General features: G+C 38.3%; 3 protein-coding genes across 3 annotated transcripts; all 3 read right to left on the bottom strand.

Moving 5' to 3' along the window:
* Positions 1-5,051: 5,051 nt before the first annotated feature.
* On the bottom strand, positions 5,052-6,190 carry LOC120773794 (trypsin-3-like). The gene is made up of 3 exons (XM_040102895.1): positions 5,829-6,190; positions 5,489-5,762; positions 5,052-5,417 (listed from the first exon to the last, which is right to left on the bottom strand). Exons 1-3 carry the CDS (start codon positions 6,164-6,166, stop codon positions 5,052-5,054), a joined length of 978 nt encoding a protein of 325 aa, XP_039958829.1. The 5' UTR covers positions 6,167-6,190.
* A 3,549-nt stretch (positions 6,191-9,739) lies between these two features.
* LOC120774284 (trypsin-2-like) lies at positions 9,740-10,995 on the bottom strand. Its single transcript, XM_040103776.1, has 3 exons — positions 10,554-10,995; positions 10,213-10,486; positions 9,740-10,130 (listed from the first exon to the last, which is right to left on the bottom strand). The coding sequence occupies exons 1-3, from the start codon at positions 10,919-10,921 to the stop codon at positions 9,774-9,776; spliced, it is 999 nt and encodes a 332-aa protein (XP_039959710.1). The 5' UTR covers positions 10,922-10,995; the 3' UTR covers positions 9,740-9,773.
* Positions 10,996-13,189: 2,194 nt separating this feature from the next.
* On the bottom strand, positions 13,190-14,290 carry LOC120774286 (trypsin-1-like). Its single transcript, XM_040103779.1, has 3 exons — positions 13,976-14,290; positions 13,632-13,902; positions 13,190-13,561 (listed from the first exon to the last, which is right to left on the bottom strand). Exons 1-3 carry the CDS (start codon positions 14,242-14,244, stop codon positions 13,202-13,204), a joined length of 900 nt encoding a protein of 299 aa, XP_039959713.1. The 5' UTR covers positions 14,245-14,290; the 3' UTR covers positions 13,190-13,201.
* Positions 14,291-27,883: the final 13,593 nt, after the last annotated feature.

Below are 27,883 nucleotides of genomic sequence, written 5' to 3'. Positions count from 1 at the left end.
ATTATCTTCCGATTTCATCCAATTTCACACCGTCGGTAGGAGTTCTCATAATATTTTAGCTGGGCGAATTTGATTATTGTAGCTTTAGTGTTTTAGGAGATATGTACATTAAACTTATTAAAGGGCGGAGCCACGCCCACTTTTTTGACAAATTTCTTACCACAAGTGCCCCTGGCTACTACAAACCTTGTGCCAAATTACAGTTTTATAATATATCTTAATTAATTGTTTAATTAAGGCACTTTATAGGTTTTAATGGCGATTTGTAGACGTGACAAGTGATCCGAATACGCCCATCTACGAACTCGAACTTTTTTTTTTTACTAAGAAACCAGTGTACCTAGTTTCGTTAAGATATCTCACGTTTTACTTAAGTTACAGCTTGCACGGATGCACGGACAGACAGACATTCATCCGGATTTTAACTTTTCTCGTCATAAACGTCGTGCTGCCTATCTGCTCAGAAGGGTCCAACTGCAACCGCCAACTAATAACGAGCTTACTTATGAGCACCAGAAATCCAACAAAGGTCAGCTATCCTCGATCCTATGTGCTATTAAGAACTGCCATTTAAGACCAAAAGACACTTATGTATCTATGAAACGATTTGAGCACTTTGTTTAGGCGACTAATGTTGTTTTCAGTCAGTTCGCACAGGCCACAAAAAAAAGAAAGCTGGACTATAGAGTATCTGCTTTTTGAATCGATTTTATATTGTCATGGCCTGATCGAGATCTAGTTATTATCACACAAAAAAATTAGTTTAAAAACAACGAAATTTTTATCTAAAAATCTAATTAATGCGCAAATAACTTTCTCAAATTTTAGTCAACTTGCAATCAATAAAAAACACCAATTAATCGAATAGCCAAGTGAAATAGTGCGAGAATATAATAATCTTATGCCGCAATGCTATAAATCAACGCCACGCGAGTCGACCGACTTTACGCGCGGCTTATTCCAACACCAACTCAAAGCAACACCATAGCGATATGTAATTATAACCTAAGCACACCGTTTCAACAAAACATTATTCACTTCGGATCGAACTACGCTGCGTATACGTAACCATATAAATTTGTATCAAAGCACTGCGCAGGTTAGCGTATTATAAGCACGGTAACGCCGGTCAGGTACCCACAAGCATAGCAATCGGATACCGAATTCTAATTGGTAGTAGTTATTGTGATAAATTTCCTTTAACTCCTTTGTTTTTGCTCGCTACATTTTACACACAGCGATTCTATTACAGTAATACATATGTAGCTGTGATTGTTGTTTTTGCAGTTAGTCCACTCGGTTATCGCCATTGTTAGCGGCAAACGTTGGTGTTATTTTGCGGTTGTCTGCCATTGTCACTGTTATTTTTGCGGTTTCCTAAACAAGCATTTACATGTGAGCGTGAGCACGTTCGCACACTTTCACACATACATTCGCACTAGTGTCAGTTAGGTCTGCCTCTATGCAGCGTGTTTGTTTGTTTAGGTATTGGCCGCGGCTTGTGTGGCTCAAATTACCACTATACTCTGTTATCATTGTTTTTGTATCCGTTCATAAAAAATTCTAATGTTGTCGTTCAGCGGTGATACCGTTTGCAGATGTATACGTTCGTAATATGATACTCAGCTCTGCTTGGAAAAATTTGTTTTTCCTGCTATAATCAGTTTGTTTCTTATAACTAATCGATTGGTTGCTTTAAATGGGTTTAAAGTTAATTAAGGCAAGTAACGAAGTTACCAATTAGCGATTAACAAATATACAGAGAAATAAATATCCACAGATATGTGCGAAATACATTTACTAATTTGAACATTTCTCACTAAAAGTTGTGCAAGCACTATACTTCAGACTAAAAAATTCCAATTTTTATATCTATATATTAGCTTAAGTTCACTTTGCAGTGAAGAAAACATAGCAGCCGTAGCTTAGAGTGTATACGGAGACCGTGTAGAGTAAATTCGCAGCAACTCCGACAGACGTTTGGAACGACTTGTCGTTGAATACAAATCACAGCTTGTGCAAGAACTGAAACCGCTTGACATTCTTTAGCGACATCGCTTCGCTCTTAAAAAGTTCCAAGAAGATCCCACGTTTTCGAGCCAAATTTTGTTCAGTGATGAGGCTCATTTCTGGCTCAATAGATGTTTAAATAGGCAAAATTGCCGCATTTGACGAAAAGCAACCTGAAGAGTTCAATAACTGCCATTTCATCCAGAAAAAACAACGGTTTGATGTGGTTTGTGGGATGGTGGAATCATCGCATTTCTTAAAAAAAAATTGCCGCTGAAAACGTAACCGTCAATGGCCTTTTTTGATAACTGAAATTGAACCTCACGATCTCTGCGACATTTGGTTTCAACAAGACGGCGCCACTTCTCACACATCGCATCAATCAATGGATTTATTGAGACAATACTTCGGTGATACTTTAACATTTTGGGCCAGTCGATTGGCCAGCGAGATCATGTGATAGGACACCGATAGACTTTTTCTCCGGAGATATGTAAAGTCTAAAGTCTATGCAGACAATCTCGCTTCTCCGAATTCGGAGCAAGCGAGGCAGAACAAAGAATTTAGAAATCAGAAAACTAAATTCGTTTTATAACAAACCCTCAAAATACTTAATAACTCCACTTTGAAATACTTAAAAGCAAAGGCGATGACAATATACCGAAAAATATAAGGAATTTTCATTTGCGAAAAATGTTTGATATTAAATTTTGCATAGCCCCAACTGCCGGTTCCCAAATTTGTAAAGAAACTAAATGTCTTGCGACAAAGTTTATCAATGTGTAACTTTGAACAGCTTGCATAGTTTGTTCGATACGCTACTCTCTAAAGCTTGAAGAAGCAACTGCAGTTAATGAAATATATATATAAAATTAGATCCGGCTTTAAGCTGGGAACGGAAGCCTAATTGATGAAAATTTCTTTTCCGGGATTAGTACAATAATTTTTTTATGTTATAGTGAAGTTTGATCTCCAAGTATGGATTAGTACGTATTTTGCAGATGTTTGTTTACTAGGAACATTTTGTCTGACGATTTTTACCTTGAAAATAAAAAACTGAAAAACAGGTTTGTTTGAAATCTTGTTTTTTGAATAGAATCATAGCAACGGAATTGTTGGGAATACTGTAGAACAAGAATACAAATATTAAGTAACACAAAGCATTCAGTGAAGAAGACTTGCCGAATCAGCCATCCATCAACCGCTGTTAATAACAATATTATCGAAAAATTTAAAGAAAAAGTGTTTGAAAATCGTCGTTAAAGCATGGTGCACTAAAAATAGGCCGTAACAAAGAAAAAACAAAATTAATGCACAGATGATAGTCCTAATTGAAGCTTGGCATGTCAATTGAAAAGTCTCCGGTCTTACACATATATGTCGCTACAAGAATTAAATCCATATGATAAGTTTAGCTAAGTTATTTAGCCCTGACCTTCAAAACGCGCATGATTAAATTTGAAGGGTGTGGGGTTATTAGTTTGTGAGTTATATCATTTTGAGTGAAGCAACGCGTGTTGATAAAATATTGATTTTTGAAGTAGAAAATACAGTTATAGCAAAAATTTGGCTATGTTCAGTTTATACGTGATGAAATGAGCACTGATGACTGTATTCGTCAGAGGTTGTTACCGACGAAAACATCAAAAAGAAGTCCACAAAATATTTTTGAATGACCGCAAAGAGAAATAGCAAGCACTCTAAAGATATCAACTGAATGTGTACATTATTTTCAGTGACGAATATTTGCATTTGAGAAAGCTCTGTCCAAAAGCAACGACGAGTTGATGATTCCGAGTATTGTTTGGGGAAGTTTAACCGTAATAAACCCGAGTTTTTGTGTCTATATGTGATGTGGCATTAGATGAAACATGGTTCCATCAATTCACTTCGAAGTCCTATATCCGAGCGGACTGCACACGAAAACCCTATTCAAAAGCGCCGAAACAGTCGACTGGCAAGGTTATAGCATCTGTATTTTGGGATGCGCATGTAATAATTTTTATTGACAACCTTGAAAAAGGAAGGACCATCAATAGCTACTATTTTATAGCGTTATTGGATTGGAAAGCGGTCGTATTTGACCAAAATTATGCACCGTGTCAGAAGTCAAGAAAGCGATAACAAAAATTCAAGAATTAAACTTCGAATTGCTTTTTGTTCTCAGATCTCAAAAGAATGTTCACCGGCATGAAATTTTTGTTGAATGAAGAGGTTATCGGCGGAACTGAGGCCTATTTTGCAGCAAAGGGCAAATCTACAACAAAATTTGTATCGAAAAGTTGGAGGTTTGCTTTAATCAGTGTATCACTTTGAACGCGAACTATGCTGAATAAAGACATGAATTTAGTCAAAAAAAAATTTCTTTTACTATGATAGACCGCTGACTTTTCAATTGATTGTTATGGTATACAGCTGCCGCACAGACTGAGCGGTCAAAATCGAGTTCTTTAGGAATCTTTTCTATTTGGGAAGGATATATATTGTATATGCCTCAGTGCAACCGAAGTTAACTATTTTTTTGTTGTTTTGTTAAGTCTGGGTCAAATTATATTAAATATGATTTTTAGTTTTTTTCGCATCGAGTCACGATTGTGACCGAATTTAAAGCCAAAAACGCAATAAATACTATCGATCAACCGCCGCACTCACCAAATTTGACTCCGAGTGATTTTTTCTTGTTCCCACCACTGAAATTGCCGCTCCGTATTATAGCCGCAGTGTAACCGAAGTTAACCATTTCTTTGTTTTTTTGTACTGCGAGTTCTTAGCTAGATATACCAAAAGGTTTAAGCAACCAACAAATTACCGGATGGGCTGCATCAGGAAATTCATAGGTCAAGAGACTATTTTACTTAAAAAAAAAGCTGTAATAAAGTGGTACTTCAGATATCTGTTAAACAATCATTCCACATATCAATATCCGCTGTGTCTCTAGTAACAATCCTTTTTTAATATAATTGCGGAAAATTTTCTTGCGTATTCGGATTTATTTATTTAAAATCCGTACATAATAATTATATAGGCACATACATACGGACTTAAGTTTGCAATAAAAAATATATTAGCAGCAGGTTTAAGAAAAAATGCTGTGACTTGATTAGGCGGCGCATAGTTTCCGAGCCACTGGCTATTTTAATCCAATCACGATGATGATATACACTAGTAAAAATGGTCGGTTTCCCCTTTTCGCCGCAATGTGAACCCCATGAAACAATAGCAACTACTTCACCATTACAAATTAGTGGACCGCCTGAGTCGCCACGACAGGCATCCGCATCCCAAACACCTTGCTTGCCAGCACAAATCATCGTTTCATGAAAGTGATGCCGATAGAACATTCTACAATATTCCTGCGAGTATACCGTTAAATTGGCAACAATAGCATGTGCCGAATATGGACCACGCTATTCGTATGAAAGTAAAGAAAAATTATTTACAGTTTGTATAGAAATTATGAATGTATGCGCGTACTCACAAAAAAGAGTTGACCCCAACCAAGGATTTGACATGAGGTGCCTGGTTGCACCATTTTATTAGCTAAACCTATTATTTTAACAAAATCATTATCGTCGGGAAAATGGTGAACCAGCCGAAGGAGTGCGATATCGTGAGCTCCCTTGCGTTTAAAGTGCTCGTGAGGCAAAACATCTTGTACCTTCATTTCAACAGTGGTCTGTAGTTTTTGAAAACGATTCGGTGCGCCAGCAACAACAACAAGACGATGCGGACGCGTGACGACCTTTCGGCGACTAGAAGCATATAAGAGAATTGTATAAAATCAACAAAAGGACCTAAACTCTCACTCAACCACTCACTCAACAACACAATGCGCTGCGGTCATTATTAAATTGTCAGATATTATAGAGCCAACACAAAAGTGATTATCGCCAAAGTATGCAGTCGCCCGGGAGGTACGTATGGATACCACATATTTAGTAAGAGTATTCTTCAAAGGCTTATAGCCACCAGCAATTAGCATTTGGTATTCGCCGCTGTCATACGTGATATTGGGCAGATCTGTCGGCAGCTCGAGCTCTTTGCTATGGTTATGATAACCTCTGCCGTGTAGACCAAAGGCTTTTGGTACGCACAACAGCAGCGGCAAGAGATGGTAGAAAATATGCAAAAGATCCAATAAAAGCACCATCGTCATTTATTTTTTTTAAATAACTTCCAGTTTTTTAATACAAAAATATGAATAAATAATAGAAAGATTTACAAATATGCTACTTCGGAAATTTTTATGTGTCATTTGAAAACATACAAGTCTGATGAATATGATGAACAGAACAGAGTGTCGTCTAGTTTGGACTATACGAAATTTGAAGAAAATTTATTATAAAGGCGCAATGAATCATAGATTCTTTTATTAATTTAAACCGAAGGCGATCTTCATGCTCGTTACGATTTCCCTGATCTTCGCCGGCTAAAGTGACGTCACAACTATAGACCATCTAAAATGTCTTCTTACGAATTACAACTTTTTCAAAAGTTTTTCTTTTGACCACTTCTCGTGAATACTCACGGCTTGAGATGCTGACAAGTAATAGTTGGGCCCGAAAGTTTAATCCGAAATTAAGACAGCAAACAAATGGGTTTAAGTCCTAATAACAATACGCTCGAAGTTTGGAAGAAACATTCATCGACACTTAAATGGCGAAAGCAGTGTTGGGACGGATGAAGAAAAATATGCACCAACTATCTACTGTGACAACGTTATCGTCCCACCATTCGTACGAGACGAGGTGAGTACAGCTCGAAGAGAACCACGAAACCCCAGGGTCCGATGAATAACCTGATGAATTGTTTAAAACCGGCGGCGAGGAGCTGGAAAGGCGTATGTTCTAGCTGCTAAGCATAATTTGATTGCATGAATATACATATGTATACGCAATGATTGGAATATATGTATACTGTGCCGTAATCCCAAAAACGAAGATCCCGCAGTCTGCGCTAATTATCGCGGGTTCAGCCTTCTTAGCATTGTACATACAGTATTGTGTGTCCACCCTGGTAAGCCCATAGTTAATAAACTGATTGAACCTTATCAGTCAGGCTTTAAACCTTGAAAATCCACCATAGATCAGATTTTTAAAAGTCAAGTTCTGGAGAAGATCCTCCACAAACAGATCGACACCCATCACTTTTTTTATCAATTTCAAAGCCGCTTTAAACAGCACTTATAGGAGCTGTATATTTGATGTCTAAATTGGTTTCCTTGCAAATCTTATACAATATACAATTTTGCAGAACGACGTTGAGCACAACCATCAGCTCTGACAAAATCGGGTAGGATGCCTCAAAGCCATTTGATACCACACAATGCTTTGGACAGGATGATTATCTCTACTGCGCCTTCTTCAATATAATTCTGTAAAAAGCGGGACGCACCCCTAATATGAACCGCAATGGCACTATCTACTCTAAAAGTGCAATGTTACTGGGCTATGCGAAGCGAGAAGCGAAACAGCTAGTCTTATGATGAAAGAGTACAAGATAAAGTATCTGGAGTCCACATATAAAGATTTATCACGCCTTGGCGTCTATGTCAGTGTTGGCAGCGATAAATTTGAAATGGTAAAAGACATTATCTCTCCAGCATAAATTCAACAAAAAATATAATGATAGAAACAAGCGCAGAATAACTCTTTCCTACAGGTGCTATTTTGGAATCGATAGGAAATTGAAAAACAAAGCCCTCTTTTGATGAACAATAGCTACGGTCTATAAATCCTTTATCATTCCCGTCGTAATATACGGCGTAAAAACATGAATCATAACGAACCAAGATTAAAAACCACTTGGATTGAAATATCTGGATGGTATCACACATGTTCCTTTACACCCAGGGAGGGTTGATATTGCAGATTGGCGCAATCGGACGACCACAAAACCCCATTAATCGAAAACTTACAAAGTGTCTTTACATTAAGATACAAGGCCCTTATTTATTCCATCAGGAAGCGGCATCTACGGTTGAAATCATAAAAAGTGGGCGTAGCACCGCCCTTTAATAGTTTGAAAATATAAACCTCCTAAAAAAATCCAAAGATATTAATTGAATTCTCTCATGGAAAGTCTTTTTGGCATACCAAACCACCTTATGAAATACTAGGAGAATATCCGATACCAAACATCTAGATCACTGTTTCTATTGCGAACCTTTTAGCGAAAATAGTATTCCTATAGTATATGTCAAGAATGGATCTTACAGGGTTTGCCCGGAAAGCAATAGGACTTATTTTCTTCCGCCGCGACTGTATTTCGGAGCGGGCGCGCACCGACTTGATTCGGTAAAGAATATTCCTAGCTCTTGGAGAGTCAGGACAAACATTTCGCACGACGTGTTTCTGTGAGTGGTGCAAGCCGAAAATACAGCGTTCGTTAGAGCAGAAATACACGATTAAATTATATGTGAAACTCGGTAAATCTGCGACAGACCCGTTTGATATCATCAAGCAGGCTTACCCAGATGTTGCTTTAGCAAAAAGTGGTGTGTTTCGGTGGCACCAGGCCTTTTTGGAAGGCCGGGAAGAGGTCTCTGATGAAGACAGCGCTGGGAGATCTGCTACTTCGACAAACTCCGACAATGTGACTTGTGCGCGCAAAGTTTTGAATTCAGATCGTCGACTAAGTATTCATTTAAATTTCCCAGATGTTAAATTTATCAAAATCTATGGTTTATGACATTGTGCTGGCGCACTTGAACATGCGCAAGGTGAGCGCGAAGATAGTCGCAAAAGTGCACACTCACGACCAGAAAAATTTAGAAAAATTGAAATGTGTGAAAATGACCCCCAATTTTTGAATAACGTAATCACAGATAACGAGTCATGGATCTTTGAATAGGATCCCAAGACAAAGAGGAATGTTGAGAGAACAGAAGGCTACCAAGCAGCTTGCACCTCGGGTCTCAAAGCTATTCCGGAGAATGCCTACTGTGACGCCTTCAATGCTTGGAAATCGCGCTGGCAGCACTGTATCGACGCAGAAGGAGCCCATATTGTTTGAACTGTCGTCCAACGTTGTTCTTCCGATTCAATAATTAGATCACCAAGACCTTCAAAATAGTTTTCTAACAACAAAAACATTAGTTGAGAACGAGTGAATGATTTACCAGAAACTTCCATCTTGACGGTGTGATGCTTTAGGTAAAGATAGCGTACTTCAAAAACTGAGACTAATCAATATAGTAGAACAGGAAAATAAAATATGAACTTAAATATTTTACTGAGTGGTCCGTACTCGACTTTTTACTTTGAAATCACCTTCCTTTATTTATAGGTAGAATATTTCAATTAATAAAATAACAAATTTAACGTGGAACGCTGGCAAAACAGTATATGTCTAAGGCCAGGGTGCATAGCCGTAGTCACCGCTTGCTATCCCATACTCTTTAGCGTTTCACAGGTTTCGTGCATCAACAGTATGGAAAACCCAAAAATTTACAAAGGGGTAGTATTCACAACGGATAAATCAAGACCTTACAACAACGTAGTAAACGGACTAAATCTTCACAGCCCACTTGGCTCTGAAGCTAAGTTACATAATAGTTTCAAGCCACAGTCAACACTCAGCTCACACAAATTTATATGAATTAATTTAATTTATTGGCAATATTATTTCAGAGGACACTTCTATAATATTTTTTGTAAAATTCAGTTAAATAATATGTCTAATAATGTCTACATGCTCGAATCAAAAGTTAATGCTCACTCTGCTCACACTCACATAAGCTATACGCATATGGATATATAGAATCATTTTAAGATATAAATGCACAGCATATATAATAACGAGAGTAGTGATTTTAGTGACTTTAATATATTTGCACAGCTTGCCCTTTTGATCCAATCACGATGATGATATACGCTAGCAAATACCGTTGGTTTCGTGCCTCTTCCACAATACGATCGCCAAGAGACAACACCGGCTACACGACCACCGCAAATTAGGGGACCACCCGCGTCACCACGACATGTGTTAACATCCCATGCGTCTGCCCTGATGGCACACATCATAGTCTCATCAAATACATTTGGATAAAATTGTAGACAATAGTTATAAGAAAACACAATCATAGCACCATGTATAGCATCACCTGAGTAGGGACCACGCTGTACCAAAAAAAAAACACAAAAACCACAACAGAGTAGCGTTAATACTATAAACTCGCAGTAATACAAATAGTATACACACATAAAAGATTTGACCCCAACCAATGATCGTGCATATTGTGCCGTTTGGTATTATTCCATTGGAAAGAGGAATCACTCGAATAAAATCATTGTCGTCGCGAAAGTTGTCAGCGAGACGCAATAATGCTATATCGTGAGCACCATCTGGTACAAAGTCGTGATGTGGGATCACATCGAGTACTTTCATTTCGACTGTTCCTACGTACGGATTCAAACGATTTGGTGTACCACCAACCACTATAATACGATGACTACGTGTCACAATCTTGCGGCGACTAGAATTTTTGATGAAGAAATTTGATAAATAACAGCAGTCGCTAATAGAGACAAAACTCTACTCACTCGATTACGCAATGCGCCGCAGTTAATATTAGATCGTCCGATATGATTGAGCCCGCACAAATGTGATTATCTCCGAAGTAAGCGGTCGCTCGAGCGGTGCGTATGGAAACGATGTTTCTTTGTAGCACAGTGTAAAAGTTCCTATAGTTCCTCTCAGTATGTCCTTCCGTAACAAGCATTTTATACTTTCTCTCCTCCTGCGACAAATTAGATATGTTCATAGGTAATTTGAACTTTTTACTTGGCTGCTGATGGTGGTAATAATCGTGATGGCCGCTGATGTTCTTAAGACTGCGGACATTTTCGATGAGTAACAAATATAATGTGATACAATAGAGAATAGGCGAAAATTGCAGAGATGTCGACATTGATGTCACAAAAATTACATTTTTTTATTAGACAAATAAAAAGTGAAATTTGTATAATAGATTTGTAGATTCATTGAAACAGATTGAAAGGTACACAGGGCATAGACAAAATAATTGTTTATTATAGAATTGAGTGATGTCAAGAGTAAGATCGAATGATAAAAAAAATAAGAAAAAACGTTAACTTTGACTGCACCGAGGCTATAATACCCATCAAAAGAGTATTTTCATAGCAAACCAGGGTAGAAAGATATACTTATTCCAATTTTGATAGTGGTCCGATCTGTACTATACATTCGAAGATTGTAGCGATGCTTTGGAAAATAATCTCTGCCAAATTTCGTGAAGAGTAGTTCTCCATACAAAGACATGAGTTTGATCGGACAGCTTGTACGACAGCTTTATGCTATAATTGTCCGATATTAGTACTACCAGCATATGAGCAACTCAATATCTCAAAAACTGAAAGACTGGTTTGTTTATTTACAGACAAATATATCAAACTGAAATCTATGTAAAGAGAACTTGAATCTGTGAAGGGATTTTTAGCTTTGGAAGCATTTATTTAGCATAGTTTGAATGATCGGCTTTAATTTCATAACACCTCTCTAATAGAAACCCTCGTTCCTGTTGCCAAGAAACTGAAGCAGTCGATTTTCACAAGCTTCTCTTGAGGCGAATTTTCTACTAGCACAATCATTTGCTTTAGGTGAGTATGGCTATAATCGCTTGAAGCCACGTCCGAACTATAAGATTGTTACATAAAAGCCTCTCAACAAACCTCCCGAAGTTTCTGCCGAGTCCTGTCAATGTGCGTGGCCGAACCATTGATGGCCAAAGCTGGCCGCTTTTGGGCCCGAATTAGGAGTTTGACAGTAGAATACCAGCTCATAATAGACCTTTCCCTTCCACACAACAAAAACTTTCTGACAGTCAATCCCGACTAGATCCACTATGTCCAGCACCGGAACGGTGGTGTCGAAACCAAAATTGATTTGACTGTTACAGTATCAGAATCGTGATTTCGCCTTAATCGAAAGAGCGTCAACAAACTGATTGGAACTAATCACTGGTGCTTTAGACCTGGAAAATCAACAACCGACCAAATATTCACCAGACGCCAAATCTTAGAAAAGACCCGTGAAGAGAGAACCGACACGCACCACCTCTTCGTCGATTTCAAAGCTGCTTTTGACAGCACGAAAAGGAGCTGCCTTTTTCCGCAATGTCTGAATTTTGTATCCCCGCAAAACTAATACGGCTGTGTAAACTGACGTTGAGCAACACGAAAAGCTCCGTTAGGATCGGGAAGGACCTCTCAAGGTTTCAGACAAGGCGACTCCCTATTTTGCGACTTTTTCAATCTACTGTTGGAAAAATTATTCGAGCTTCAGATCTGCAGCACGAGAAGATGCAATCTTTTATAAGTCTGTACAGCGTACGTCGATGATACCGATATCATTGGCCTCAACATCCGCGCCATTAGTTCTGCTTTCTCCAGAATGGACAAGGCAGCGAAGCAAATGGGTCTAGTGGTGAACGAGGGCAAGATGAAATATCTCCTGTCATCAAGCAAACAGTCGCCGCACTCGCGGCTAGGGTCTTACGTCTCTGTTTACAGTCATAACTTCGAATTCGTAGATAAATTCTTCTATCTTGCAACCAGCATTAACACCAACAACAACGTCAGCCTTAAAATTCAGAATAACTCTTGCCAACAAGTGCTACTTCGGACTGTATACGCAATTGAGAAGTAAAGTCCTCTCTCGACGAACAAAAACCAAACTCAATAAGTTTCTCATTATTCCCGTCCTGCGTCCACGGAGAATACCGCATCCGCTGGAACGATGAGCTGTGTGAGATATACGACGGCATTGACATAGTTCAGTGAAATAAAAAAAGCGGCTTCGCCTGCTAGGTCATGTAGTCCAAATGGACGAAAATACTCCAGCTCTGAAAGTATTCGACGCAGTACAAGCCGGAGGAAGCAGATGAAGAGGAAGACCTCCACTCCGTTGGAAAGACCAGGTGGAGAAGGACCTGGCTTCGCTAGGAGGAAACGACTGGCACGCTGTTGTTAACTCGGCTATAACCGCCTAAGCGGTGTCTACGCCAGTAAAGAGTAAGATATATTGGAAAAATAATGGATTTATTTTTACTAGACCTTGGATTAACAATCTACCGCGTAACGTCCATAAATTCCAATACATGATATTAGTGGCCATGTATATACCACATAAATAAAGCAAGCTTGTTATTTGGCATGGATTTAATAAGTTCTTACGAAGAATACAACAATACAAGATATATTAACATTAAAATTTCGAGTTCTTTTAACACTGATAAACGGCTTTGCCCTGCCATTACCGATTTAATCCATTTCAAATTGTAATATATATCAGTGTATAAACTTGGGGTTTCACTCCGACCACAGCCAAGAGTCCAGGAAACAACAGCTACGAATTTGCCCCTGCAAATAAGTGGTCCACCAGCATCGCCGGTGCATGGATCATGATCGAAGCGACCTTGAAAGCTAGCGCATAAGTCACCCGGTGAATAACGGGGATGAGCCTTTTTACAATGCTCCTCGGTAAAAAGCTCCAACCCAACATGTGACACGCTACCCGCATACGGTCCACCCTGCACCAAGCAAGCAATAGACGATAAGTAGAACTAAATCAAACAAACCGATATCTGGGGATTAACTTACGTAGTAAAGTCTACCCCAACCGAGAACTATACAAATCTCACCATATGGCGGTGGACCTGTGGGTAGCGGCATAATTTGTACGCGTGCATTGAGTGTAAGACGCGACTTCAATCGGATCAATCCGATATCATGAGTGCTGTGCAATGTGAAATTCCGATTTACAACAACTCTATCGACGGCCATAAGACGCGTAGTGTTACTAGGTATTATGCGATTCTCCGTGCCAATCACAACAATTATTGTACGCGGACGTCGCGGAATTTTTGAAGAACTACACACAAAAATATACATAAATCATCAAATTCTACAAAATATTTGCAGATTTTAAACTAAAATATACATACTAGACCATACACTGCGCCGATGTGACTATCCAACGGTAACTGATAATGACGCCGGCACAATAATGATTATCACCAAAGTATCTGGTGGCGGTGCGTTGGCGTAGTGAAACCATGAAGCGGGTAAAGTTTTGCACGTCCTGCACACGTTGGCCTCCGGCTACCAGAAATTTGTAATCACCCTCCGATGTTGAATTTTCAATAAAGGTCCTACATAACTGTGATGATTGCAGTAATACGAAGACGGACAAATATATATTTACGCTACACATTACGCGAAATATTATATAAAATTTTTTAACAGATATATGTAGAATGTATGTGAATATTATAAGAAATTTACACATGTCACGTGCCCTACACAGGGTGTACCGCTTATTTTTTTTATCGTTTATCATGAGTCTTAATTTCTTTTTTTGTTTTTGGGTAATATAGTTTTTAACTTAAAACTTTTAATTGAGGTAGCGGAAAAAATCAACCAGCATCCATTTGACTAATATGACAGATAACTTTATAAACAGCGATTACAACAACAAAATACTTGAGTAGAGACAAAATAAAAAATTGCAAATTCCGGCCTCTACTTCATCGAAAACTTCAGCACTTAATGAAAACCTCTACTGCAACGGGAGAAGGTTGCGGTGGTTGTAGTGCTACTGCCAAACCAGCTGTACGGCGCAAGGTTGCCACAGTCCATAAAGACTCAGACCAAGAAAGTGCTGTAAGCATTAATGCAGAAAAAGAAGAAGAACTTCTTAGCTCTCCTGTGCAGGCGGCCGAGGATTCCAACTCTGGCAACAACAGAAGGCCCCGGAAGAAGACAAGAGAGAGGAGTTGAAAGCAAAAGCGAGGTACAAGGCGGCGGTCAGAATATGCGACCGTCCCGAAGCCAAGTTCAGCCAGAAAGAAAAAGAGGTGAAACGGCTGGCTAGGACTAGAGAAGAGATGAAGAATGGCCATGCACACTTCGCCACTTGAAATTGGTTGAATGCCTCGGATCCAGCGTACGCTAATCGCATTGAGGAGCACATCACTGGAAAGAGGCAGCGTCCGAAGGAGAGCGAACCGAAAGTGCCCTCGAAAAAGAGGGAATGCAAAGAGGTAGCCAGGAATTTAGACGTCAAGCACTCGGATGACAAACCGACAACGTCCAAGTCAGCGGCGGTATCCAATGAAATTGCGAAGCGGTGTTTGACCGTCGCGCCAATAGACCCCAGTAACTATTGGAAGCTCTCTTCTCGAGAATGAATGTCGAACGGTTATGGAGCAGGATGGCTTATCGGAGTCAAAGTTTTTAAATGTATGGGTAAGGAAAGCGGTCAGAACGCTACCAAACCTGTGGGAAGGAGCGAAACTGGAGGTGGTGGACCGCAGCAGTATTCCATCGGTGCCCAAAGTGAAGGTAACCATACCTCACGTGGTGGTACAAAGACAGAATCCGGACGTGCCAAATAGTGACTGGAGGGTATTAGCGTGACGAAATCAATCCGCAGCAGTATTCCATCGGTACCCAAAGTGAACGAAATCAATTAACGAAGATGGAGGCCAAAGCTTCATCCTCCAAATCAATAAGGCGGCAGAGAATATTCTGTACATGATGTTGGGAACGATGGCGTGGGGCGTGGGAAGCGAGTTCCTTCGTCTCAAGAAGCGCCACCACGCGGACGGCAGCAAAAACATGTTAAAAATCTGTGAAGTAGAAAAGGATCTCGGCATAGAAGAGATAATGGCTACTTCATTTGTCCTACAGGAGGTGGAGGTGAAGAAAAAACCCAGTCAGCAGTCTGATGGCCCCGAACCAAGGCTGAGGGTACTCCAAGTGACCCCCCAAAACAGTAAGAACGCCTCTGCTGAGCTTCTTCTCAAATTAGAGAAGGGCGGCTCGACGTAGCTTTAGTCCACGAATGTGGTCGCTGCGCTGAAGTCACAAAACTACACATTACGCTCGGGGTAAAGTTCAGCGATATTGGTGAAGAAAAGTATATTTTCCCATAATGAATTCAATCTTTCCACAGATGATCTGACGGTTGTGGTAGTCAAGGGTGCCAAGGAAGAGTATCTTTTCCTTCCATTCTGCTATATGCCACACGATTGCGAAGCGCCAACCGCAGAGATGCTAACGCCCATCTTACGGTTTGTGGCAGCGCTGACATCAATCAGCAAAGTAAGTCCCTACTCAATTATATTTTACAAAATAGTCTAGCTAGTCGAGGTGAGGGAATTACCTACACACTATACACATGTACAGATGCATGAGTAGAAAACTGGAGAGTGCTAAGCACAGCGTCGTTCTGTGACCATAGGTATATTTACTTCTCCATTAGGTCGGAAGCAAAGATCAGAAACGAGATAAGGAAAAATCCCAGGAAAACAACCTGGGATCAATACAGGGAGATACTATGAGGCATGAGACTTAGACCATGCGTGTATAACTCAGATGAAGTGCTTGGCGCCACAGTATTTACGAAAGTCCTAAATACAGCTCTTCGATATGCATGCCCTACGCTGCGACTCAAGCATCCTTGGTGGAACAAGGAGCTTGAGTTTTACAGATGCAAAGTACGGGAATGCTTCAACTGAGCCAAGTTACCAGAAAGCGAGGACTGTTGGAACAAACATAAAGATGTTCTAAGGAACTACTGCTATTTAGGTAGCATCATATCTAAAAACGGTGGATCAGCAGCCGATATACGAAACCGTATATACAAAGGTCGCGCTGCATTCGGAATCTTGGATAAAGTCTGGAGATCAACACATATATCCATATGTACGAAGCTAAAAATATTCGATTGAAGCGTGAAATCCGTTGTATTATATGGCTGCGAGACGTGGAATATTGCGGCGAATGTTTTACAATCGCTGCAATCCTTTTTTAACCAATATCTTCAAAAAATTTTGCGGATATTCTGGCCTAACGTTACTAGCAATGCTAACCTCTGGACCGTAACTAAACAGCTACCGATCCATATCGAAATTCGACGTCGTAAATGGAAATGGATCGGCCACACTCTACGAAAGCCTCACGACGACATTAGCAGAACAACGCTAGATTGGAATCCGCAAGGAAGCCGAAGACGCGGGAGACCAGCCAACACCTGGAGGCGGGAAGACGAAGCAGAAGCACAGGGAAGTGGTTATTCTTGGAGAGAAATTAAATTTATAGCTGTAAATAAAATGAATTAGAAGTTGTTTATTGAGGCATTATGTTCCACCTAGGAACTACGGGAAAAAATATATATAGTATATATAAGGAACTACAAAAAGTTAGTGCGCAGGACAAAGCGAAGCGGTTTTGAGCAAATTAGTTTGAAATTTTCGAGGCACTAGACTAAAGGAATAAAATTGTGCTTCATTCCGTTTTTCTAGAAACTACTTTTTTCGAAGCGATCGTTTCAAGATCTCAATAAGTAATCAGTCGGTTCATGAATACTCTCTAAATACTTCTCTATCGTATGAATAAAAAAAAACTTAAAATTCCGATTGGTAAGATTTCTAAAAAAAAAAGTAAAAAAATCGCCCATTATTTTTGATAATCTTACGTTTTATAATAAAAAAAATGGTTAATTTTAAGAGACCGTCATTGGTTTATTTTTGAAAGGACTTTTCACTCCTCTAGTTGAAGGACGCATAACATTATGCAAATATATAATGTTTGTTTTTTGAAACTTATTTTATGTATTTTTGATGAATGAATAAGCAAATAGTTCAAGTATTCTTATCAATTTGTACAGAAAGATTGAAATTCCGATATCTAGACTAGAATGCACACTTAAATCGATTACTAAAACATAATGTTATTGTTTTATTGTTATTAACATTGTTAAAACCACATAAACAACAATGTCATGGTCGATATATCTTCAAATTACACCTGAGAGCCAACACATTTTACTAACATATACATAGATGCAAATTTAGGTGAGTATAGTAGATGCTTTTATGCAGTCTCTTGCCCAAAAACGATTCAGCAAAACTTCATAATTGCTTCAACACTCTGCTGGGCAAAACTGCTTGACGGTGTCCTTGCAACATGAGAGCAAGTACATTATTCAAATAGGTGAGTGTGTGCATGTGTGCGTTTTTGTAGAGCTACATTTTCTGACAGTTTATGCAAAATTCGCCCCCAAAATGGCAATTTGCAAATTTAATGGTGTAAACAAATTCAATCAATGCATGTAAACAATGACAGGCACCAGCAAAAACAACTGCCACTGCAGCGTTGGCAGCAATAACGTCAACAATAAACAACAACATAGCGATACGAGTGAGTGAGCGAAGGAGTAACCAGCAATAAAAACGAAACGGAAACGGAAGTGCAAGTGCAAGGCAAGAAACCGCAACGATGCAAGTATGACCGTTACCCACGTACATACACAGATTACACAAAGTGTTCTCTGTGGCGTACACAGTGTGCGACATGTGCTTAGCCACATTTGATTTGATAATATAATATTTATACATTTTCGTGCCCTACAGAGGATATATTCAGTTAACCACGAACTTTGTAACATCTGGAAGGGCGCGTCGAAAACCATATAAAGTATCCATATAAAAGCTCAACGCGACGAATTGACTCGATTTACCCATGTCCGTCTATCCATCCGTCCATCTGTCTGTATGCGCACAAACTTGCCTTGAAATTTTACATTCGTTCCTTTTTCCCCAAAGCGTTGATCGTTAATCACAAGCACCGATTTCGAAACTGATCGTTCTGATAGGTTAGTAGCCGAAGTTAACGTTTTTTTCCTGTCTGAAATTTGTAGACTCCCAAAGAAACAGACAAATTTCAAGAATAACAAAAAATAATTAGTAATTTTATATATCTAACAAGTAACAATTACACTCGTGGCCACGCAGAACTTACCACTATACTTTTTTTGAAATTTTTTTATGTCTTTTTGGTTCGTTCGGGATTTTCTTCAATTTTGTTTTTTGTTAAGTTTTTAGTAAGCAGAAGTAAACTAAGTTATATTATCTAACTATAATTTTAGTTTTTAATTTATTATTATTATTTAATTTATTGTTTTTAAAGTAATACCGCCATTAAACTTCGTGCTTTAATTAAAAAAATAAAATAAAAAATAAAACATTAATTTCAATTATAGTGTAATGAAATTAAATTAAAGAAAATCACCTAATTCACTTAAAATTGGGCGGTGTCACGCTAATTGCCCAATTTTGACTACGGGTCCTTTAGAGCAATCTCATACCTCTCGATGATAAAATTTAAGGCATCTGGCGTATTTATTTATAGATTTAGCGCGCTTTTAGTAGTTTTTAACAGTACCCTTATATGGGGAATGGGCGGGATTATCATCCGATTCTATTATCAGAATGTCGGTTAAGTGTACTTATAAGAGTTATCCGAAGCGCTTAATTATAGCATTTTGTAAGTTTCCGCTTAGTAGTGTTTTATAGGTGTGGCAGTGGTCCGCTTACGCGCATCTACGAACACGTTCTTAATTTTTCGATAAGGAACACGTGTCCCAAGTGTCATTACGATATCTTAATTTTTATTCAAGTAGCACAGATGAACAGACGGTCGAACCAAAGAGTCACCCGGATATATCCTTTATATATGTATATACACCCTGTCATAAAAGTGTCAGGAATTTACAAATAAAACAAAAATTTTTCAATCATCATCCAAATTTATTTTATCGCCTTCAAAGTAACATTCATTTAAAGCGATGAACATGTGCCAACGCTTCTTCCAGTCGTCAAAACATTTCTTATAGCCACTTTCCGGGATGGCCTTCAGCTCCTCGCGTTTTAAATTGAGTCGAAGCGTGTTCCCCGAAGTGGATATTTCAGTGTGGAGAATAAGAAAAAGTCACAGGGGCCATATCAGGTGAATACGGTGCTTGCTCAATGATATTTGTTGAGTGTATGGCCAAAATTTAACACAAATACGTTAAAAAATTTTGTAAATTCGACAAACACTGCTGAGGTCGACTGACATAAGCATCATAATTAAGGACAGTTGTACCAAACTAGGAAAAAAGTTTACCTGCCTTCCATATAAGCGGGAGATGAGAGGGGGAAATGAAGAAATCCCGATACTTTCTTGACAGGGTGTATATATCCCTACATCTATCTCATTTAGTTATACATTCAACCATTAGGTGAACGAAACTATTATACTTTGTAGCAACATTTTGCAAGAGTATAAAAACAGTAGCCTTTCTAATCCCATATTTTTCAGATAAGTCTTCCTGGATTAATATTTATATATAGGTTTAACAAATTTAATATAGAGGAACGTATATGACTTTAGTCATTAAAACTATAGTCGTTTGAAAGGGAAATCTAGAATGTGTGACGCAACCCTTTGGCTAACACTCATAACTTTGAAGTCATTCTCACGAGTAGACAAATTCATCTCTATTGGTATTTGCTAACCCGCTGAAAAGAATGCCAATCTCAAATCATTTTGCTAATGTGAATTGAAATTATTGTCAACTTATCTGATAAATAAGTGATCTCTTGAAAACAAAACTACCAAAGTCTCTGATTAGAAGTCTATTAAATGCTAACATTAGATAAAGTTTGGAGAGCGGTGAAACGAACAAAAGAAGTATGAAAACAATTTCCCGGAAAATTCAGAATAGAGGAAACAAATAACAATGTTGTCGCTTTAAAAAAAACAGAGAGTAGATTTCAAGCAAAATATACAGAGAATTGCGAACCGAACACGATTAAAGTTTCAAGAAAAAAACCAAAGACTGAAAAATAAAGACATATAAATAAAACAAAAGAAAATGCGACATGTTGGCACTAACCAATGGTAAATGAACAGTGAATTCTTTGGATGATATTTTCCAAGCCTGAGAGAATCGTTTGGGCATTGAATTTAAAAATTTAATACTAATACTATTATCAACAAATAAATTGGTCCAATCAAGAGTCGCAAACTGTATAATTCCTGTACAAATATCAATATTAACACGTAAATGTTACATATAACGGCACATATGCATACGTGTAAACTGCAAAACCTTTACCCCTCCAAACACCTCGCAAATATAGTAAGTGGTATGGGGCCACAATCAGCGTTGTGGCATCAGTCTGGGTCGCAATAGTTAAATGGTCGATCAATCGTTATTGTTATTCACCTAGACCCCACACGCTCACCCTCTGATCCACATTGCATGTGAAAGTGTCCAGCTGCTGGTTGGGCTTTATTTTCTTGCTGTTGATTGTTTATCTGTTTGGGCCGAGACAAAACGATTTGCGCAGCAAAAGCGGTGATGGCGTGGGGAATGGTTGCAAGAGAAGTGCACTGAGGTTCATGTATATAGGTATATATATGATTTCATAGGTTTCGAATGCTTAACGCGTTGAGACTTTCATGCAAATGCAGTGAAATCACACAAGTATGCGCTCAAATATAGCACACATATTTTTATAGGAGCCGGCAAGTAAGTGCATGTGCTATAAAAGCATAAAAGTGTATAAGTGTGTTATTCTTTCACTTTGCCTCACATTCTTATTTACTAAAGTCGCTTAAAGCATTTCCAAAATTATGAATTCGTTGGAGAGTAAAACAAAAATTGGTGGATACACCAAAATAATAACTGTTTTGAAGGAGAAAATCGGTGAAATGGTACCACTAAAGAGAACTAGATTGAACAAAACAGTTTCACTCAATTTTATTGAGATATATAACTTTGATCATATAGAGTCAATTGCTGACTCGCAAAAACTCGATACTTAGATGACTGCTAGTCATCACCCGCACATTTTAACTTCGATCCAAAACACTTGGATTACCAGGTCCCCGAGCACGGTCCCAGCTGTCGTTTTTCTGCAACACATACCTTCGAGCGAAGTATGGAAAATACCGCTGGAGGATCCATTTTCTATGATCCTAAGCTTGCTGTAAGGGTTGGAGAAGAAGTACGCCTTGCGAACTTTTCATCAACTCCACTTTTATGCTTCCTGACCATCACAGCGTCTTCCAAGCGAAAATTACTGCCATGAAGACAGCAGTAAGTGTACTGCTCCGTAGCGGCGACCCTTTCATAGTGGAGACCATCTATTCCGATAGTAAGGCAACGATATTATTCTTGAGCTAGTGAAGGTATGCCTAGACACTTTAAACCTGGCAATATTGCAAGAAACTGCACAGCTGATGAGTTTACAGGCCAGGTACTTCAGTTTCATTAGCTTCAAAATGGGAATGGATAAGGCAAATGTTAGGATTTCTGGTTCACTACAGGATGGTTGGGCCTCGGACCAGCTCAGCAATCGTTTGTCAACTACTAAGAATTGTACAGTCACAAAGTCAAACTTCATAATCGTTAGAACTACAGTGAATCCCGAATTTTGCATCGGCCCTTCTTTATTGGCCTTTGTCAGATAAAGGCCAAAGCCTCCCAAAACTAATACTTTCTAACATCCTGGTGAAATAGCGATTATTGTGTTAAAAATCCCACTTTATCATTTATTCATTTTTATTTTGTGCGAAAATTCTATATATAAATTAAAAAATTGGTCGAAGAATTTGTGACCTCTAAATATTCATCTCTGAATAAGCAGGAGGATGGAGTCATGTGTAGAAGTTCACGCAAGTGAGGAAAGTTCTCTGAGTACCATTCACTTGGAGTAGCCAGAAACGATTCTTTTACATATGGTTCAAGCAACTCGCGACTTTCGGTCCAAGACCAAGTATCCTCTGGATAGCATACACTTCTGTTTGAAGGCAAGCTAAAGTGAGGCGAGTAGCCGCAATGACATTTACTACGGTGGCCATAAAACGGAGCGCAAATTCGGTGTGGAATTCCTGGTGATAAAGAGACTCTGTCGCCGAGTCCTGGCTTTTACCCCGGCGGATGAAGGTCTAGCCACAATTCGCATCAAAGCGAAGCCCTCCAAGATATCGCTGTTTCGCGCCCACGCCCCGACGGAAGCAAAGATGTGACCAAATATGTCTCTATGAGTGCTTGGAGCGCACCTATGAGAACTGCCCCCGCCACGTTGTCAAAATCGTGCTTTGGTGACTTTAACGCCAGGGCGGGTAAAGAAGGAAAATTCTACAAAAAGATGCGGCGACTAACAGAAGGTTTCAAGACCGGAGCATACTCTAGTAAAAGCCCCAGAGGTGACCTAGTGACTGATGCCCTAAACATACTAAAATTATGGTGGGAACACTTCTCCAGCCTGCTGAATGGCAATAAAAGCATAACACCCGGAGATGGCGAATCCGTTTTCCCAATCTATGATGATGGAGCAGATAGATGGATAAAGAGTGATAGTATAGCACAGTATAACCAAAAGCAAATACATATTATGAAGACGTTAAATGTTTAAGATTAACTAACACAAAATTTCTACACGAAAAGATTAAATATATGGAAGGTCACAAAAATATGACTTCATCACCACCATATGAAGTGTCAAAGTAAAAAATTATATTAAATAAAGTAAGCACAAATTTTGCTTAACAAATTGCATTCCCACTACTCAAAAGTAATATAAGAAATTTGCGCCCACATATAGCAACACATACATATGAGTCACAACAACACTGCTGCCCTGTACACATTTGGTACCTCTACAACGTCTTAGAATGTAAAAAATCCAACAAAAAAAAATGAAAGAGAAAATTCACTCGCCAGTGTCTGCACTTGCAGTGATCAGCGATATGAAGCATGAAAAAGTTTAGGTCATAAATAATGTCGACGTCTGGAAGCAGGTCACACTTACTGTAACTTAACCAACTCAGCAGCACTTGTTTTGGCGTTTCGAAATGTCACTTCTGTTGTTTTTTTTTTGCATTTTTTTGTGTGCTCCACCTCTCGCTGATGATATCTCAAGCTGTCTTTAATTTGCTGCATATGAGTACTTCAGCAAGTACTGCCACATATACACATACCATACGAGCATAAGAGCATGCATATTCCGTTACTTGAATACAAATATGTTTAGGAGGGTTAGAGAAGGAAAATATGTATTAGTGTACACTGGGCGAAAATGATAAGTACTCCAAACTCTCTTAACTAGTCGTATGAAATACCGCAACTTAATACCTAGTTTTTCAGAGTTACAGAATTTCTCAGAGAGATAGCTGTCAAAGTAAACATTTGTGCTTGACATTTACGACACTTAAAAATTAATATGACTTTAAAATAAAACAATTTATTATTAAATTAAAATATTAAAAACATTTTTAAGAGTCGTCACAAAATTAAAGATTTTTCCAAGAGTTAAAATTTTTAGTTTCTACTTTTACTAATAATCATCCCACTTCAATGACCCTCACTAATATGACAATGTAGTCGCTGCCGTTTACGCCCAAACTACTTAAGTAAACTGCAGCAATCACCACACCAGCACTCATTTTATAAGCGCCTATTTTTGGCCTCTGTTTTTAGGCTCGACGACACACATGGACCATTCAGCTATTTGAAGACATTTTTGTTGTCAGACTCGCATAAGTAGCATAGAGCTTTCAATATAACCAACATGTTGCCAACAAAAACCGAAAAAGAAGAGAAAATAAGAACAAAATTAAGTAGTTTCACTGATATCAGTGCCTTGCAACATGAGACTCAAGGAGCAATGTAGCGACTCAAGCTTGTAATGCGTTTTGTCTACGTGTGTGAGTGTCGTGCGAGCGCAGATTTATTTTCTTTTTATCAGTGCTATGCAGGCTGGACCTTGTAGTCGCAGAGTATGCTGACGTAAGTAGACTTCTGAGAGATTTTTAGAGTTGAATGTATGTATAATAGCTAAATAGAGACTGCATGTTTCAGTTGGAAAACATCTCTGTATTATATATGCAGCTAAGTAAATTAATATTTCTTTAAATGTACTGTAGGTTTAAGATGTTTTTATGGTAATATTTTACTTCTTACAAAATAGTGTTCTATTAACTATCAAACAAGTCCCGATTCTATTGCTTTATAAGAAGTTCTTGGCCTCAGAAAAATCTTTTAAAAATCTAAATTTGATATTAATTTCCATCTTATGAGATATTAAGATATTCGAACCAAAGACCTGTAGACAAAAATGCAAAAAATTCCAATACTTGTACAGAGGTTTTTAATGACTTAGTTTAACTATTTTTCTGCAATGAAAAGTTTTGAAAATTTGACTGTTTTCAAAAAACCAGTTGATATTCAAAGTCCTGCCTGTGTAAGAAGGACCTTTACCTCCTTAAATACCCATTTTTAACATTAAATAACTCTTGCATATATAAAGGTATCCCCGAATCGATGAAAAATATTTTTTAGATTGGTACAACCTGTTTTTTATATTTGGCAGCAGTTGTTCAGGATGCGAAAAATTTGCCTGGATTTTTTCCATGCAAACAAATTTGAACACCGAATATGCTTGAAATTTTGTATTTTCAGTAAAATGATGGCTACGAAATTTTTGAAAATATTTTCGAGGTATTTTGGGGAGTCTACCTTATTACCAATTCAAGTATTTGAGTGGCACAAAGAGTTCAGTGAAGGTCGTGAAACCACCGAAAACCTGCATCGCATTCAACCACCTCTGTTAATAACAAGGGCATCGAAAAAGAAACCATCTAAAAATCGTCATGTTGGAAAGATAAAGATTACAGAGAATCTCATCATCTCCAATGTGTCGACTCAAAAAGTTTTGGTTAAAGGTTTGGGTATGTAATGTAACAATGCTACACTCATACCAAAAGACCTGAAACTTTTGCGAAGACGACTCCAAGTAGTGGTCATAAAGTGATTGAGCACCCTTCATTTATCAAATTTTTAATCCAATAAAGATGGGTTTATGAATACGACGTCGAAACTGTCCAACAATCTAGCGAATCGCGCTATAGCGCTCCGCAAATGAACTGAAACTGAAGAAATGAAATTCGTTGAACGTCTTCCCAGCCGAAGCCTATTACAAGTGTATAAAAAATTGGATTAATCTTTGAAATTTTTTATAGGTTCGAAAGGATTTTGAAGGTGATAAAAAATTAGAATTGAATACTTGACAATGTAGTTTTTTTTCGACAGTCCGAGTCAAATTTGTATATTTCTTTACGATAATACATAAAACCAGAAACCGTACGGCATATTTGGTGGACGTAAAGCCCACAAACAAATCGGCAAAACAAATAATTGCATTATTCTTTAAAATTTTACTATACTGAACTCATATCAATTTTCACAACTTAATTGTGTTCTGCCCAATCCACAAAAAGGCAGGCCCAACAATTTGCTCCAACTACCGTGGAAAAAGCCTCTCCTTCTTTCGAAAGTGTGTGAATGATTAAAGGCCACCGTCAACAAACTGATTAAACTTTGTCAGTGCAGCTTTAAGTCTGGAAAATCAAGAACCAACTAGATATTCACCATGCGCCAAATCTTAGATATGACCCGTAAAAAAAATATCGACCTCTTCGTCGAAAAGGAGCCGCTTATATGCCACAATGTCTGAATTTGGTATCCCCGCAAAACTAATACGGCAATGTAAACCAAACAAGGTTTCAGGCAAGGACTTCTTCAGTATACTGCAGGAGAAAAAAATTCGAACTGCAGAACTGAATAGAGTAGATACAATCTTTTATAAGAGTATACAGCTGCTGGCGTATGCCGATGATATGGACGATGACAACATCGGAAGAGTCAGCGTTACGAGTTTTCAGAGAAAAGTTCTGCGGAGAATTAATGGTATTTGCACATTGGCAACGGCAGAAACCGCAGCCTATATAAAGATGAGCTGTACGAGCTATACGACGACATTGACATAGTTGAGCGAATTAAGAAACAGCGGCTACGCTGGCTAGGTCCGAATGGATGAAAACACTCCAGCTCTTAATGTATTATAAAAAAAAAATATTAGAAAAGTAAGGTATAGTATATCTTAAAGAAAAATAGAAACTCAATACCTAATTGCTTTATTTTCTAAGGACGCGATGTAAAAGACATTGTTTACCTGAAAACAAATAGCAAGCAAATACTATTGACATAACAATCATTCTGGATCAAACTTACTCGTACTCCAGCCAGTATAAAAATGCTCGCATACATATCTTAAGTCGCGCTGGACCTTTCCGATCCAGATAGATGGTAAGTTCTTAAATAAAACTAAGGAAAACTTAATATGGGAAATTTTTTTGTATGAGAATAGATGAGAATTTAAGAAAAGAACTATGAAAATAGGTGGTAAAAGCTAAGTGAATTCGAAACGAGTGAACATTTGGCTAGATCTAATAGAAGCTACAAGTCACCGCACAAACGTTTAGAGGCCATTTTTTGGTAATGTTCAAATTTATTTAATAGTCACGAAGTTATCAAACAGTATTATTATACACTATGTTTTGACCTTAATAAAAATATCCATATTATTTTGTCCACTCAATAAAGTCGTTTAATTACCATCACACAATATAATTAACATTTTTTTATCACTTGCATTACACAAATTGCACTTTCACTTATTTTTAACACCATTTTTTTTACTTTTTTAATTTTCATACACAAACGAAATCGGCCTCTTAGTTAAAAGTATCCAAGCTATTTACATAAGTAGTCGGCTTTTTATGGCCAACGCGACCTTTTCAGGCCCGACAACTTTTAAGCCCAATCTGTTACATTTATCCGCATTTCATTTCTATTCGTTTGTATTATACAATATAACTTCAAGTGTTTTGTACGCGGCGTTTGAGTGCTTGTAGATGCTGCGCACCGCCAGCTCCAGCCCTACAGCCAGAGTCTAACCCACTGTCAACGCGTCGCATATTAATGGCTTAAACATGCATAAACTCTACTTAAGCCGCCGCGCACCATTGCGCCTTACAACAACAACAGTAACAAAAACATGAACTACCAAGAAGCTGCCACCCATTCTTTCTTTTCACCGTATTCTGCATGCTCTGGCAACTTTGTGACAAAAAAATACTGTATAAAAAAGTTACACGCAAAGAAAAATAAAGCG

Source organism: Bactrocera tryoni, chromosome 4 (genome assembly GCF_016617805.1).
Source record: "Bactrocera tryoni isolate S06 chromosome 4, CSIRO_BtryS06_freeze2, whole genome shotgun sequence".
Classification (NCBI taxonomy): domain Eukaryota; kingdom Metazoa; phylum Arthropoda; class Insecta; order Diptera; family Tephritidae; genus Bactrocera; species Bactrocera tryoni.
The sequence above is the reverse complement of the archived record's forward strand: the minus strand, read 5'-3'. Positions and strand labels throughout refer to the sequence as shown.

Excerpts from the sequence above, each read along its gene's own strand:
- LOC120774284 (XM_040103776.1), bottom strand. The coding sequence starts at position 10,921 with ATGTCGACATCTCTGCAATTTTCGCCTATTCTCTATTGTATCACATTA. Across the intron at positions 10,487-10,553 it reads GCGGCGCATTGCGTAATCGA|TCGCCGCAAGATTGTGACAC; the intron begins GTGAGTAGAGTT and ends CAAAAATTCTAG. Across the intron at positions 10,131-10,212 it reads GTTGGGGTCAAATCTTTTAT|CGTGGTCCCTACTCAGGTGA; the intron begins GTGTGTATACTA and ends TTTTTGGTACAG.
- LOC120773794 (XM_040102895.1), bottom strand. The coding sequence starts at position 6,166 with ATGACGATGGTGCTTTTATTGGATCTTTTGCATATTTTCTACCATCTC. Across the intron at positions 5,763-5,828 it reads GCAGCGCATTGTGTTGTTGA|TCGCCGAAAGGTCGTCACGC; the intron begins GTGAGTGGTTGA and ends ATATGCTTCTAG. Across the intron at positions 5,418-5,488 it reads GTTGGGGTCAACTCTTTTTT|CGTGGTCCATATTCGGCACA; the intron begins GTGAGTACGCGC and ends TCATACGAATAG.
- LOC120774286 (XM_040103779.1), bottom strand. The coding sequence starts at position 14,244 with ATGTGTAGCGTAAATATATATTTGTCCGTCTTCGTATTACTGCAATCA. Across the intron at positions 13,903-13,975 it reads TCGGCGCAGTGTATGGTCTA|TTCTTCAAAAATTCCGCGAC; the intron begins GTATGTATATTT and ends TTTTGTGTGTAG. Across the intron at positions 13,562-13,631 it reads GTTGGGGTAGACTTTACTAC|GGTGGACCGTATGCGGGTAG; the intron begins GTAAGTTAATCC and ends TGCTTGGTGCAG.